This window comes from Larimichthys crocea, chromosome VII (assembly GCF_000972845.2).
Source record: "Larimichthys crocea isolate SSNF chromosome VII, L_crocea_2.0, whole genome shotgun sequence".
Taxonomy (NCBI): Eukaryota; Metazoa; Chordata; class Actinopteri; family Sciaenidae; genus Larimichthys; species Larimichthys crocea.
This window is the reverse complement of record NC_040017.1, coordinates 8,237,996-8,253,408: the sequence shown is the minus strand read 5'-3', so window position 1 is coordinate 8,253,408 and position 15,413 is coordinate 8,237,996. Positions and strand designations below refer to the sequence as shown.

The window sequence follows — 15,413 nt, the reverse complement described above, 5'->3', positions numbered from 1 at the left end:
CTGCACCAGAGTTAGCTTCCAGCTACTTTTCATCTGCACTCTCTTCTGCAGACACAGTTAAAACATATTACAGCACAATAACAAACAGTACAAAGCAAAAAACACACAGGACACAATACAAAATACAAACAATAGCACATAACATACACCCACAATGTCAGTGGCTACAGAGCTGAGTATCCTTTAGCAGACTTTTTAATTTGGTTTTAAATGTACTGATGGAGCTGCAGCTCTTTATATCGTCACGTAGGGTATTCCTCTGAGTTGTGGCTTTCACAGAGAAGGCTGATTGCCCAAATGCAGAGCGACAAAATGGTATGGTACAATCTCGTACAGAGGATATTCTGGATATTCATCTTGAACACCTTCTCAGAAAAAACCTATAAAATGCTCCAAGTCAGACAGTTTGTGAACTGTGAATGTTTTGCAATGTAAAGATAAATCCAGCAGTTGGCGCTAGTACAGGAATGACGTCTGCCAACCGCCATTAAACTCCGCAGAAGAAGAAGTTGCCTGGTAACCACGCACGCATAATCCTGGAGACCGAGCAACAGATTGCTACAGCTTCGCTATAATGTAACGAAGTTACCCGAAACTGACGAAGACAAAACATTTGGTTGGTACGAAACCAAGGCTCCTATTATCTAGCTTGCTAAGTTACCTGCGTCAGGCCAGTTCGCTAAAGCGGTCAGCGTTAATTTACAGAGGCGATGAGCTAACGTCAGCTAGCTCGGTTAGCTCGCTGATGTTACAGCCACTGCTCAGCCTGAACTTTGCAAACACTGTCTGAGTCCTTCACATACGAGTGGAGGAAGTTCCTTATAGACTGGTGACTGTGTGAGTGCATGCTATTTTTTATAAGCCAACGTTGTTTCGCGTTTAATAGAGAAAGACGTTAGCTGGTTTAGCAGATTGGAAACGATATCAACGATAACTGGCAACCTTTGGGGCAAAGTAACGAGTTGTACTTGGATATAACCGAGACATTTAAACGGTCTTGAGAGGTTATGGGTTATAGTTTGACGTGTAGTCTTAAAGCGACACATTTTCTTCTTTGTAGTAAGTAACACTACGTCATAAAGCTATGTTTAACTGAAGTTATTGCCCCATTTAAGAAGTACATATACTTTATTACTTCCCTCAACCCTGCCAGCAGTTGGGTTCATGCTGGATTTGAACCAGCCACCCTCTGGTTCCCAAGCCAAGTCTCTATGGACTGAGCTACGCCCCAGTTTGTGACTCTCATGGGTACAATCTGGACATGATATGCCAATAGGGTCGTAGCCTGGTTATATTTCAGTGAACTGAGAAAGTTTCTTTCTTACCTCCGTTGCCGATGGCATTAAAATGTCGTTTTTGTACACTACAGCTTTCTCAACATCAGGCCACTATTGCAGCTGAAAGATGCCCCCTGGTTCAGATGACGCCCGCAAAAAGTTTATACTGACAACAACCGGAAACTTTTATGGGATAAAGCCTTCATCGTCCCTGGCTGACAGCTCAGAGCTCAATAACTTCTTGGACGATGGAAATGAATTTGTCCTGTCCGTCAGCAGACGTGGCAATGACCTTCACTTGTCGAATAAGGTAACTTAAATAAAACATTATTACCATACACTTTCAAATTAATAGCCTGGTGGTATGTATGTGTGCATGTAATGCATCATGCTTTAAAGTTAACAATTAACCATCATATGTTTACTTGTTCTTTTTAAACATTTCTTCATCCTCGTCCTGTCTCCCATCCTCAGATTGAAGCATCAGCGGACAGCAGAGAGAAAGTGTTGGTTTTCTTCAAGCTGCATCCCACCGTGATCACAGAAGACAACCTTCACCAGAGCCTCCTTGTGTCATCCATGCTGGAGTCTCCCATCAACACCCTCTACCAGGCTGTAAAACAAGTCTTTGCACCTGTACTGCTGAAGGTGAGCCTGTCCCTGTGTGTTAAAGAAGCCCATAGATGCATCTCGTAGAATTAGTTGAAACATTTCCTTTATTTGTATTTGGATTATTGAAAGTGAAAGGGAAGAAAAAAGATAAACAAGACATTGTAAATTAAGCAAATGGCTTAAGCTTTATTATTATATATAGTGACTTTCTGGTCTTCCAAATGCTTAAAGAGCTTAACACTACATGTGACGTGATTCCATTAATGGCAGAAGCTGCCATGCGAGGTGCCAACTGGTTATTAGAAATGATCATCCACACAGAAATTTGGTAGTCAGGATACTTTGACATGCAGACTGGACCAGTCAGGGATCGAGCTTCCATCCTTCCAATTTGTGGACAGCCTGCTCTACCTCAAGCTGGGTGCCCAAATATTGCAGGAGCAGAAAATGACTATTCAGTCTAAAAGTTGTGACTCTTTTTCTCTTCTCAAGGATGAGCGGTGGCGTTCTGCATTTGACCCTAAACTGGCAGGCCTGTTGAGTGAGCTGGAGCTTGGCCTGGGTTCAGTGGTCCGCCAGTCTGGAGCACAACCCTCTGCCAAGAAGGACCGCGTAGAGGAAGATGTTCTTGGTATGCATAAAAGAAGTTGTCTTGTAAACAAAACAACAAAATGAACCAGGATATATTCTGATTTACGCACATCTCACATTCTGATGTACTCACATTTTTTTTCCACTCTATCCAGGAATCCTGACTCCCAGTGATGAGTTCCAGTACTGGGCTGATCTCTCCGAGTATGCAGAGAAGAACAGCGTGAGAGAAAGGGCCACATATTTCACAGAGCAATTTAAATCCATACAAAAGGTACCTTTATGTATCAAGACTGGCTACATGTATCAAGAAAGGTTATTACATTTTCTCCATATTGTTTTTCTACTGTACAAAGGGTAGTTGCTAACTGAATTTATTATTTAGTCATTGAGATGTGAGTAAATTATTATCTGTATTAAGCAGTGATTGTTCAGATGAGTTGCTACAAGAAAAAAAAAAACTGTTACATTGTTGTATATTTTGCTTTTTAATGCAAGTCTGAAAACTTAATATTTGTGAGTCTTAACAATAACGTTATTGTGCCAACTGTTGTGAACAGTGTTTAATCATTTTAGAAGCTGATCTTTTATTTTGCAGTGACCTGACTGGAAGGAATATAAAAAACTAAACTTAACTAACACACAAAACCATGTCTCTCTTGTTTCCACTAGGAATATGGTGGTCTTGATGGCTTGTCTATGTCTGATGCTGTAGATCTAGTGGAACTGAGCAGAGACACTTTGGATGATGTTTGGAGGCAAACTGATTTTGAGCCATATCCAGAAACACGCATGGTCCGACTTATGGATGTTATCGGTGGGCAGACACAAAACCAAAACCAGGAAATGAAAACAAATATTTGCTGATGTTGATTTTAAACATACAGTGTGCGTCAAGCCTATGTCAAAAAGAAACATATTTTGAGAAATGAAACTGACTTTTTTTTCTTCTGTATACAACATATGCTGTACATATGGAACATGGCATCTCAATAATTTAATGTTTGTCATCTTTTCTTGTTGTGTGTGTTTGCATGTACATGTACAAGGTGGAGCCATGGGGAGATATGTGCAGAGAAAGCTGAGTGGTCTTAAAATTTTTGAGGAGCCGTTTGTATCAGTCAGAGAGAACCTGAGAACAGGTGTTGCCATCTGTGAGCAATGGGTGGTAGCCTGTGAGCATCTGACTGGACAGGTATGCATGAATTAGAAATGGGGGTGGAAAGTATACGTAAAATTACTCTCATTTTTACAAATTCTATCACAACACAACAACACCCCAATTCAATTCAACTCTAAGAACGCCTTTACATAAATTCAAACTGAATCTGGATCTTGTAAAATAAAAGATAGACGGGGATCATCAGTTTTGTTGTGGTAAACACTGACAACTTTTTAAATTGCCTCTTTCTCCTAGGTGTGGAAAAGATATGCCCCCCATCCCTGGAAGGGAAACAAGCACTGCCCGCAAACCCTGAATTGCCTTGCAAAAAGGTTAGACGAGGTAAGATATGGTTCTAAATCAGGGTCGAGGAAACACATTATTTTCTCTTTTTCCCCATGACATTGTGATACAGTGATTGCATCACATCCAGTGCTTAAAATATTATATTTTCTTGCAAAGCAGAAGAGGTCACATTTAAGTGGAATTCCCTCATAATGAATGATGTTTAACTGAGAACAAGGAAGGAGAAGGGAACCATATATGGACTGACAAAGAGACTTCTTCTATTATGCAGTACTGTTAAATCTATAGTACTATTTGTCAAGCACTTATCTTCCTGTAGTATCTGTTATGTTTTTTTTTCCCTTTTAGCTTCTATAGCCTAGGAACTCTACCTCAAGCAAGTGGCTACAGTGTCCCAGAGACCTGTCACATTCATACATATGCTTCTTTCCTCTTTCCAATAAATTGTATCAGTTCCCTTGTGCACGGATTGTTAAATGTGAGAACTAGCTAATATCTGCCCTGTTAGCATTTTCCGCTGATGGTTTGACCTTAACGTTTATTGCGTGTGTCCCATACCCGGATGCACACAGCATCTTAGTCCTAAAATGATTCATAAAATGTAAGTGATATTGTTGACTCCTCTGAGCCTGATAATCAAACACAAACAACAGTGGACACAGATAACACGTGAATACCCTGTCTTTGTTTATGTCTACCAGGTGGTGACTCTGCGCATGGTTCATGAGAAACTGCTGCGTCTGCTACCAGGAGTGAAACAGCAGGCCCTGACTTCAGATCGCGTTTTTGAACCTTTCTCTGGGCTCAACCCTCTGCATTACAACCCTTACACTGAGGTTAGCTGTGGGAAACTGTTCGTGTGCAAGTGTATGTGCAGGCTGCAGGTTGAATACCTGCTTTAGGGTTGGGTGATATGTTATATTTCCAACTGGCCACCGTCAGCCCAACAATTGTATACCTTCTGAATTTAAGTTTCTCTATTTTAACAAATTCAGACTTTGTAAACTCAGCGTAAAATGCATTTTATTGCAAATATTCTGCGTTTACTCTGTTTTTCTACTCACATACTCTTTGGCTCAGTGGTTGTGTGCTGTGCAGCTGAACTAGACTGTCTCTGAGCAGTGGCTCGCACTTTCTTCTGAGGCAAACCATTAAATTAGCGAAACAGAATGACAAAAATCTTCCATAAAAACTGGTGACGGTGAGACAGCCATTTGCTGGTAGACAATGAGTTGCTTGATGCCACTTACAACAGACTAATATCCAGGCTGGGTGAACCTCCAATCATGCACACACTTTTATTTTTGGCTGATGGCGCCAGTATGTTTCTCACCCACCTCTTCCTGAATTGACTTTTATTCAGTGTATAAACACTGCATATTTAACAATTATTATTTGGTCTTCTGATATGCAATATATCTAGGCAAGGATGAAACATCCCTCTTTAACTTATGACTGTTTGTTATATGTTTTTTGCAGCCTCTTTGGAGAGCAGCAGTGGCTCAGTTTGAGCGCCTAATGGCTCCGTCAGAGCAGGAGGTTGCTGGCAGGCTAAAGAGCTACATTGCTGACGTGCAGGACAATCCACAACAGGTAGTGAAACATACTACTTCATTTCACGTAATATATTATGTGTGGGTGTTTGCTGATGTAGGAACTTACCGTATGTGTATGGGGGTGTTTGTGTTATTGTCTAGCTGTTGCAGGTGTTTCAAAAAAACAAGGAGTTGATCAGACGTCCAACCATCAGCAAAGAGCTTCAGTCAGAGAGAGAGACCCTACTGGCCAGACTACTGGATTACAATAAAGGTACACAGTTCTGTTTCAATGTGACAATGAGAAAGCACAGTGTCAGACTTTGGAAACCCCTGGTCCAGAATACAGTGGTACATTTAAGACAGACATGCTTTAGTTTAAATGGGGGTGTCCTAGTGGTTAGAGTAAATATTCTGTCCTGGCTCTATCCCTGAAACAGCAATATATTCTTTAGCAGAAACACTAGCTGTTCACTCATAGTAAGTGACTTGGAATAAAAATGATGTGTATAATTTAGAGTAGGGGTGTCAAACTAGTTCACAGGCCTCATACAGCCCAATCTGAGCTCAAATGGGCTAGAGCAGTAAAACCATTTTATATTATATTATATATTTATATATATTTAACACATCCATAGTTTTCCCTTTTATGATTAATGAACCATTCATTTACAAAATATAATAAACGCCCAGATGTGTGTTAAGAAGTGCAGTTTGTTAACAACATGACATTCAGTCAGTCTACTGCCATAATTTGCGCATTGCAACTCACAGACAAAATGTTAAGTCACATGTATTTTGGAACCGTACAATATAGTATTTTACTTTTTATGTTTAGTACTACATTTATTTAAAAATAAATGAATGAATGACTTCTCTGAAGCTTACACACAAAGTGCAGTGGGCCAGTTTTGGTGTGTTTGACACCCCCGATGTAGAGAAAGTCAGTGATGACACATTGTTGTTCCTCATCTTTGACCCTTCTCCTTTTTATTGATATTCTTAGGCCTGAAGACTGACTTTGAGAGTCGTTGCCATGGAGGTCCTGGAGACAAGTCTGGGCCACTCATTGGCAGGAACCTCCCTGAGGTGGTCAACAAAATTGTCTGGGTCCGACAGCTCATACACAAGGTAACTGAGTGGCTGTGTTTGTCATGTGGCCGTATACTGTATATGAGTGAGTGCTAAGTAGCATGGGCTCTCTAACCTGTCATTGATTTTCATGTGTTAGAGAATAAGTTGTCATTAAATAATTAGACAGGTGGTGATGATCTGATAATGACTGATACTACATCATCAGCTTTTTAATGATTACAAGTACAAATAATTGATGATGAGATGATGGGAAAAATAATGTGTACTGATGAATCTTTCTTTTGTATTCCTCTGTTGCATTCTTACATTAGGTTGAGGACTCTGTCCGCATAGCTGAGGCGCTGCTTTCAGACCTGTCTGGGTTCAAAGGGTTCCTACATTTCTGTGATGACCTGCTAGAAGTTCTGAGGGCATATGAACAAGAACAGTTTGAGGACTGGTCAAGAGATATACTGTCCGGACTGGGTGACCCAAAGTCAGGCATCAGGTTGGAAACACTCCACACTGTAACCTTAACTAACAAGACATAAAAGTTCAGAGCAACACTGAATTCTATCTTAAATGTTAATCATTGCCTTAGTTAGCACATTGATTGAGGGTACTTAAGATGGAATGCTGGTTTGAGTGGATCTAATATTTTATATTTCTTCAGTCTAATTCCTTCTCTCTTTATAGTCTCCAGGCCAGTAACCGTGTAATGGACCTGGACCATGTGGACGGCAGACTAAAGATCCAGTATTCAGACAGACTTGTCAGTCTGCTCAGGGAGGTCAGACAGCTTTCTGCTCTGGGCTTTCCCATCCCAGCCAAGATACAACAGGCTGCTAATACTGCAGACAAATTCTACAGGCAAGCCATTGTCCTAAAACAGGTGAGAGTGTTCGTTAAGACACACACAAACTTATTTTCTTTCCTCGTTTAATTTTTCATTTCTGTCTGAAAATTACTGGTTTAGTTTGTCTCAAGCTCAAGTTCTAACAAAGTGTTACTGCGTTGTAGGTGGCCCATTTCTACAACACAATAGACCAACAGATGATTCCCTCTCAAAGACCGATGATGCTTGGTCTTGCACTGGCCTTTGAACAGGTCATCAAGGTACTGCACACCAGTGGAAATCATTGTTTTAGGTTTTGCCTTGCATGTTAAATATTATAAAATGTTCTTATTAGAGTAATTAAAAACAAAAAACAAACATGTAATATAATTAGAATCTGGTGACTTGAAATTGCATTAATATCTATTATATAATTCTTTTTTTTTCTTTATAGTTCATGAATCAGTATATGAACTAGAGTTCCTCAATTTGGTTTAAGACAACAACATATTTTCAGCTTTCACCTATAAATTGTGCCTGGCATTTATTTAATATCTTGGACTTAATAAAATAGTTTTTCCCCTTTCTTTTATCAGAATCCTCGTTCTCAGTCAAAGGAATCAGGTGGTAAACTGCAGATTACATGGGACAACCCCAAAGAGTTGGAAGTTTACATTACCAAGCTGCAGTCTTCTGCTGAGAAACTCTCCACCGAGAACAGGAAGTTGCGCAAATGGCACACTGACTTTATTGACAAGGTAATAGCATGCTGTTATATTTTACTAAATGACTAAATACTGTACAGAGACAGTTAGCACATATTTGATCTATTTGTTGCCTGGGCATTTCTTTCAAGCAACTTAAGTCTTACTTCTCTGTGTACACTTCTGTGTACATTTTTCAGGTGGTGACACTGATGAATGTGGACCTACTGAGACATCAGCAGAGGTGGAAGGATGGCCTTCAGGACCTCCGCACTGGCTTTGCCACTCTGGAGGCTCAGGTATTGAACCCAATTAAAAGTATAACCATCTTTGCTGCTGGCCTTCTGCTGTTTAATGCTTAGCCAGTAAATTATATAAGAAGACAATAAGCATTTAAAAAAACAAGGTTTACCAGGGAGCTCTTTGGTTACTGCATTTATCATTTTAAATAAGCATGATTCAAAATGATTTATTGCTGATTGCTAAACCTTTGATTGGACTTTACACAACCTGTGAAAGAAATCTTAATTTTCTTCCTGGAAAGCTCATGCGTGTGTGTATGTGTGTGTCTGTGTGTGTCTGTATAGGGCTTCAGGTCTGATGACATGCGGGCATGGCGTCAGCACTGGAATCATCAGCTGTACAAGGCACTTGAACACCAATATCAGACAGGACTGGAAGCTCTAAATAAGAATCTACCTGAAATACATGTAGACCTCACTTTCAAGTCAGTGCACACACTTTCACTTTCTGTCTCACACTGTGTCTCAGGCTTTGCCTTGTCTTCCATTGTTTTCTTTGTTTGTTTGTTTGTTTGTTTGTTTCTTTTCTTGGACACATCTGTAGCCTTTTCACCTTATCTAAAGATTTTCCCTTTGGGGATCAATAAAGTACTCTATCTATCTATCTATCTATCTATCTATCTATCTATCTATCTATCTAGAATCACTAGCACCTCATACTTTTTCTGGTCGTTTCCCACCCACACACTTCTCAAACTTGACAGCATACCATTTCTCTAATTGCCTGTCTGTCTTTCTGTTTCTGTCTCTTTCCTACAAAGACATTATTGATAAATGTGGATTAAATAAAAAATGTACCTTTGTCCTCACCGTCAGGCAGGGACGTTTGCAGTTCCGTCCTCCGTTTGAGGAGGTACGAGCGCGCTATTACAGAGAGATGAAACGGTTCATCTCAATCCCAAACCAATTCAAGGGGGTCAGTGCCCAGGGGGAGGAGCTTATCTTCGGCGTCATGATTGATAGAAATGCCTCTGGGTTCCTCACCATCTTCAGCAAGGCCGAGGACCTCTTTAGCCGCCTGCATGCTATACAGCACAAGTTCAAGGTGACTGAACACATGACTCTGACAGTGATAATGATTCTAAATTATTAGTCAACTGTCCTGTAAAAATGTTTCATGTTAGGATAAGTATGACATGTTTTTTTTTATTTTCTATGACAATTATTACTATAGCTCTGCATTCTGTGGCAACTATGCTGATCTTTGACACTAAAGAGATTTGAACCTGGCCTCAGAGGTCAAATTTAATATCACATGATAGTAAAGTTTAAGTTGTAGAATGCAAATTAGTAGTAGTTTCTAGTAGTTTTTGTTGTTGTTTTGTAACATTTGTCCATGTTTTTTCTGCCAATGTTAATGATTTCCACCGTTTCCTGCCTGAAGCAATAAGCCATTGCTGTGCTGTTTCTTTGAAAGAGTGGTGTTTAGTTTAGTCATGCTTCTCTATTTATGAACTGTAGCTCTGTTGTTATTGTCAGCATTTCCCCCCTCCATACTACCCTGACAGAACATAAAACACAGTACATTATCTTTTCCCCCCTGTCTGCAGCCATGCATGCCTAAATCATAGGGGGAAGCCCTCAGTTCACACAGAACTTCTCTTTTTTGGTCCCCTCTCTTACTTCTGTTTTTATTTAGTCATCAGTGTCTCGTTCTATGTAGCTCCTGTCAACTTTGACACGGACACATTTAAAATTAGGAAATGTGAAACCACTGTTATACTGTGTCTGTGTCTGTCTGTGTGTGTGTGTGTGTGTGTGTGTGTGTGTGTTTTGTAGGAGTGGGTGGTTCTGGGCCAGGTTGATTTAGAGAAGTTAGTGGAGAAGCATTTGAATTCTGTGCAAGACTGGGAGAGAAACTTCAAGGCCCTAAAAGCCAGAGGGAAGGAGTCAGAACGACTGCCCAGGTACACATCATACATAATAATCACAAGTAAATAAAATATAAAACAATATTAAAATGTCTTACATTTATAGTACATGTATTAAATACCTATTCATTGCAAAACAAAATCACAACATAACAATGCCTGAGATTTGACCTATCAGCACACTATCCTCTATTTTGATATCTAAAGGCTGATAACTTTGTAGTAAATAAGTACCGGTAATAAAGCCTGGTCACAGTTTGTTATCAGCACAAGCTGGATCTGTGGTAATGGGTGACAGTGCAACAGCGACATTTGTTTAATCAGCAAACATGCCTTTGGAATTGAAAAAAAATTCCAAGCTCACAGATCAGTTGCAATGCTTTATGATCCTTTTGACGTTCTGTGTTTTTAAAGATCATGCTCATTTTCTTAATCTTGAAACTCTTGAGTTCTTCTTTAGACATTTTATTTCCCCTAGCAGGATTAATTCACTTCAGTTCATAAAATGTCACATGTTTAATATGATACCACAAATACAAATGAAATTTACACTGTAACTCCTACTTGCATCCTCTCCTTCCTCCTTTCAGTACACTACGGGCCAGAGTAAAAGTCTACTTATTAAGTTGTTACACCTTCAAGACCTTCACCCTAATCTTGAAAATATTTTGTTCAGCTACGAAGAAAAGACACGTGTCTTATTGTAGTTATTTGCTATGAATCAGCTTTAGCAAGTGTCTCAGAGTTTTTCTTATTTAGCAATTTTGCAACTAACATGTAAATTCCCCCTAACAGAATATAATTCACTTCTTTGATTCACTTCTTATAGTAAAAGGTCGCATTTAATTGACACCACAAAAACATGCAATTTACACTGTAACATTTGAGTTACTGGCACTGATCCGTTCCTTCTTCCTCTGTCAGTCAGGAGAAGGTGGACTGTATTACTGTTAACTGTGAGCCAGTAAAAGCCATCATCGATGACCACATCCAGAGACTGTTTGATATTTTGCTTCTATCACTCAGGAAGTCTATACAAGGTAAATACAGACAGCTTGACTGTCTTTACTTTTGTGTATGTGTGAGATACATATAGGTACTGTATACACACAAGTGACAAATTAAAGGAAAAAACAAGTGTCATAGTAAGATGTCGAGCCAGTTCTGCCAGAACAGCTTTAATGTGTCTTGTCATTGAGTCTCTGAACTCTGCTGGATGGATGGACCACACATCAAGATATTCCCTGATGTGATGGGGGTGGAGAGCACTGTCTAATATGTCAATCCGAAATCTCCCATAGGTATTCAGTCGGGTTGAGAAGTGGTGGCTAAAGGCCATATTAAATCATTTCCATCATTTTAGACTAGTCAAACCATTGAGTGACCCCAACAGGGCCTGATCAGCATTTTTAAGCATGCCACAAAGCATGATTTGATGATAAATGCTTAACTGTACCATGCAGTGACAAGCATCTGCATTCATTATGTTTATCCACTTTTTTATTCCTTTAATTTGCCACCTGTCCGTATCAATGCCTGTATATGTTGACTGAATTCCCACCAAAAAAAATAAAAAAATTGCAGCAATGAAATGGCATTTTCAAATAAGGTTGCAAGTCTAATTTACACCAGTGACATGCCAGATATTTACTCCTTTCCTTTTCTTTTTTTTTTTCTGGTTTGTTTCATTTTTTGTCGACCTGAAGACATCCCCCTTGTTTTTGCTTTCCCTTTCCTTTTCTGTTTACTTTATGTCTTCTTCTCTTTTTCAGGTCACACGCAAGCTATAGACAGTTTTGTTTCAGAGTCGATGGAAACCTTGTCCACTCGACCAGAGAGCATGGAAGAGATTGGTGCGGCCAGTGGCAAATATAGCCAGATACTAGCCCGCAAACCTGAAGTAAGACAAACACACTCCTAACGTCAGGCTGGGAACTTTCATAAATGATTGTACTATAATGTTTGAGGTTTGTGTGAATAGATTTATAGTTCCCCCTCATTCAACTTGGTGACTTTAGTATTCAAGGTTCATATTTCGTATCAGTATCTAAACTATGTTAGCCACTACTGTCAGTGTCATCACATATATATATATATATAAGTCTCAACATTTATTCTGCATATTTTGTAATATTTCTGATGTTTGCTATATAACAGTGTCTTGTAATTCCATCTGGGATGTCCCAGTGTTTGACATGATATGTAAATAAACTAACTATATTGTATGTGTGTATATAGATCCTACCTCAGTTTCAGTGTGCTGAGGAGAAAAACCGCTTGCTGCGAGCAGTGGCTGGTGCCGGCCTGGATTCACTGTCCTCACTGAGGGCCAAGTGGGACAAACTGGAGCTTGTCATGGAGAGCCACCAGCTCATGATCAAAGAACAGGTGACACAAACTCAGAAATAGGTTCACGGTTAAAAAAAACTTCTCATCACAAATTTTCTGTGATATAGCAGTTTTAATTCTCCTTTCCTTTGTCCATCTTGTCCATCCTGTCACTGTCCCTTTCTGTCCCTGGCTGTTCTTGTTACTACTTCATTTCTCTTACCTTGCTCCTCCCTTAGGTGGAAGTGATGCGAAGTAATGCTGCCAGTCGTATCGACGCCTACAGAGCGGATCTGGAACGGTTTAAGGCCCGCTGGGACCAGCTTAAGCCTAAAGATGACATGCTCGAGAGTGGTGATCATGCTGCCCTTCTTGCGTGCCTCCAGACCATCAGGGACAAGCAGCAAGAGTTTCAGGAGCTGGAGCTTGTGCGCAGTAAACTGCTGTATGTTCTTTTTTAATACGCTGAATTTATAGTTTTATCTTTACCGAAAAAGTCAGAGCAGCTGAGAAGGTTTATTGCCCTCATCTTTTTGGAAAACGTTGTAGTTTGATAAAATGTTCTCATGCTGTAAACAGAGAATAGCTTATATAATTATTTTTTCTTTTGATAAAATTGTTAGTAAATTTAATAAATCTGTCATGATTATAACCAGTTGTAGTAGTGTCAAACTCAATCTCCCCTCCTCTCCTCTCCTTTCTTTTCCTCTCCTTTCCTTTCCTCTCTTCTCTTCTCCTCTCCTCTCCTCTCCTCTCCTCTCCTCTCCTCTCCTCTCTTCTCTTCTCTTCTCTCTTCTCCTCTCCTCTCCTCTCCTCTCCTCTCCTCTCCTCTCCTCTCAGTGAGGACTGTACCTATTTTGACCTGGAGGCTCCAGATTTCTCTCTGGCAGAAGAGACAAAAAGAGACATGGAGGAGTACAGCCAGATGTGGGGTCTGTATGAGGAGTGGCAGCAAGGCTTCACAGAAAAGGCCCAGGAGGACTGGATCACATTCAGGTAGAGGGTTATGTTTAGGCCTTCTGTTGATGATTGGAACTTTCTGTCACTGATTTGTGTTCAGTTGTGTGTTGACATGTATGTTTTTTTTTTTTACAGGAGTAAGACATATGTGTTTGAGGAGTTTCTGTTTACATGGCAGGAGAGACTTAGGAAGTTGGAGCAGCCTACGGCAATGTCTGTTAAACTGCAAGGAGAAGTGGACAAATACAAGGTATTATTTGTTATATTTGTTACGGAGGAACAAAGCTACACCCAGATTACGCAGGTCACACAAGACACTAACAATTGAGAGGCTGCAAGGGTTCAAAATGTTAGGTTAGTCATATAATTGCATATTTGAAGTGGTTCCTCTTTTGGAGAGCATACATTTTTCAGAAAATGTCAGCCTACAAAAGTTGCACTGAAACATACTGTAGCTTTCTGTGCCAGAAAGTACACACAATGCTGTGTTACACACACACACCCACAGTTCAGCTCGGTTCACAAGTTCAACTCAGGCCATATCCAGTGTGTGTTTTTAAATCAAAAAGGGTCCATGTACTCAACAGTAGAAGAGGTCCAGTCTATTCTGAGAGTGATGATCGATTAGCTTGCCAACTCCTGGCAACAAGCCAAAAAGTCTGTAATTCATAGTTTGCCTGTTGTACAGAAAACGATTATTCTTCAACTCCATCTTTTAACTTGACGCAAGATACTTCACTTGGGCTGACTTTCATCGGCCAATGGTGGTGCTGAGTCTTTGTTTCCTTGTTTGTTTGAGATAAGGACTCATTCATTGAACTGTGGGTTTGTATTCAACACTGACTGTATAATACACTGTGTTTTGTCTGCTAGCTTTCCGAAATACCTGTTCGTGATTGTTAAAGGTTCATGCACTGAAAGGCACACATTCTTTGTAGGGTTACAGGACTAAAATATTATATTTGGACTTTCACTCTTACTGGCTAACCTGGCTCCTAGTCAGTTATTGCTCAGAAATTAAAATTGCTACCATGTACATTTTTTTTATTACAGTGATCCGGTTTATTTATTTATGGGGTGGGAGGTTGACCTCAAAAGGGTTTATTCTGTGCTGTGCTGTGTTGACCGTGAAATGTACAGTAAATTTAATCTCTATGAATCTTTAAATTTTATGAATTTACAACAAAACAGGTAACAACAAAAAGAGTGCATCAGTGTTGGAAAAATGGGAACAATGATAGTAGTTATAATGATAGTAGTAGTATTATCTTTTAAGAAAGAATTGCCTGTTTGATCATGGCTCATATTCTACATCTTTGGATATTCGTTTAGTCATTATTTTCATACTTTTCCGATCTGCATCTCTAGAACATGGTCCCAGTGCTGAAGTATGTGCGTGGGGAGCACCTGTCCCAGGACCATTGGTTGGACATGTTCCGTTTGCTTGGCCTTCCAAGAGGGACAACTTTGGAAAGACTAACCTTTAATGACCTCCTCGGTGTGGCAAATACCATCATAGAAAAGGCCTTGGAGCTCAAGGTTAGTACTCACACAATCATGCAAATGTATATAGATACATGAGGGAGAATTGGGGGGCACATACCTTTTAAGGTACACGCATCTCTTAAAGTGTTCAGATCTTGTTTGGTCTTCTTAGTTAGAAAAATATAAATCCTTATAGTTACCAACATTGCCACAATAAATGGACACTAGGGTGCATCAGCAGGTAAGAAAATGCACACGGGACATGCTGTTAATGTAATTTTTAGATCATATATATCATGCTGTTGACAGTTTTTACTGTTTCTCTTATATATAACAATATATTCCTGGCAAGCCACATACAACATTTGCAT

The 15,413-nt window shown here is 39.8% G+C and overlaps 1 protein-coding gene across 1 annotated transcript in view; it reads left to right on the top strand.

Annotated features, from left to right (window-relative positions):
- The first annotated feature begins 502 nt into the window (after window positions 1-502).
- The window catches only part of LOC104920114 (cytoplasmic dynein 2 heavy chain 1), a 61,920-nt gene continuing 47,009 nt past the window's right edge, over window positions 503-15,413 (top strand). The window contains exons 1-27 of the mRNA XM_027280204.1: window positions 503-620; window positions 1,370-1,587; window positions 1,752-1,925; window positions 2,382-2,520; window positions 2,636-2,754; window positions 3,153-3,297; window positions 3,530-3,675; window positions 3,898-3,984; window positions 4,650-4,784; window positions 5,428-5,541; window positions 5,646-5,757; window positions 6,490-6,614; window positions 6,890-7,065; window positions 7,254-7,449; window positions 7,578-7,673; window positions 7,989-8,150; window positions 8,297-8,395; window positions 8,684-8,823; window positions 9,215-9,443; window positions 10,178-10,305; window positions 11,194-11,309; window positions 12,042-12,169; window positions 12,508-12,657; window positions 12,837-13,042; window positions 13,438-13,593; window positions 13,693-13,807; window positions 14,926-15,096. Of these exons, the coding sequence (XP_027136005.1) occupies window positions 1,405-1,587; window positions 1,752-1,925; window positions 2,382-2,520; window positions 2,636-2,754; window positions 3,153-3,297; window positions 3,530-3,675; window positions 3,898-3,984; window positions 4,650-4,784; window positions 5,428-5,541; window positions 5,646-5,757; window positions 6,490-6,614; window positions 6,890-7,065; window positions 7,254-7,449; window positions 7,578-7,673; window positions 7,989-8,150; window positions 8,297-8,395; window positions 8,684-8,823; window positions 9,215-9,443; window positions 10,178-10,305; window positions 11,194-11,309; window positions 12,042-12,169; window positions 12,508-12,657; window positions 12,837-13,042; window positions 13,438-13,593; window positions 13,693-13,807; window positions 14,926-15,096 (3,747 nt within the window). The 5' untranslated portion in view covers window positions 503-620; window positions 1,370-1,404. The remainder of the gene's footprint in view (window positions 621-1,369; window positions 1,588-1,751; window positions 1,926-2,381; window positions 2,521-2,635; window positions 2,755-3,152; window positions 3,298-3,529; window positions 3,676-3,897; window positions 3,985-4,649; window positions 4,785-5,427; window positions 5,542-5,645; window positions 5,758-6,489; window positions 6,615-6,889; window positions 7,066-7,253; window positions 7,450-7,577; window positions 7,674-7,988; window positions 8,151-8,296; window positions 8,396-8,683; window positions 8,824-9,214; window positions 9,444-10,177; window positions 10,306-11,193; window positions 11,310-12,041; window positions 12,170-12,507; window positions 12,658-12,836; window positions 13,043-13,437; window positions 13,594-13,692; window positions 13,808-14,925; window positions 15,097-15,413) is intronic.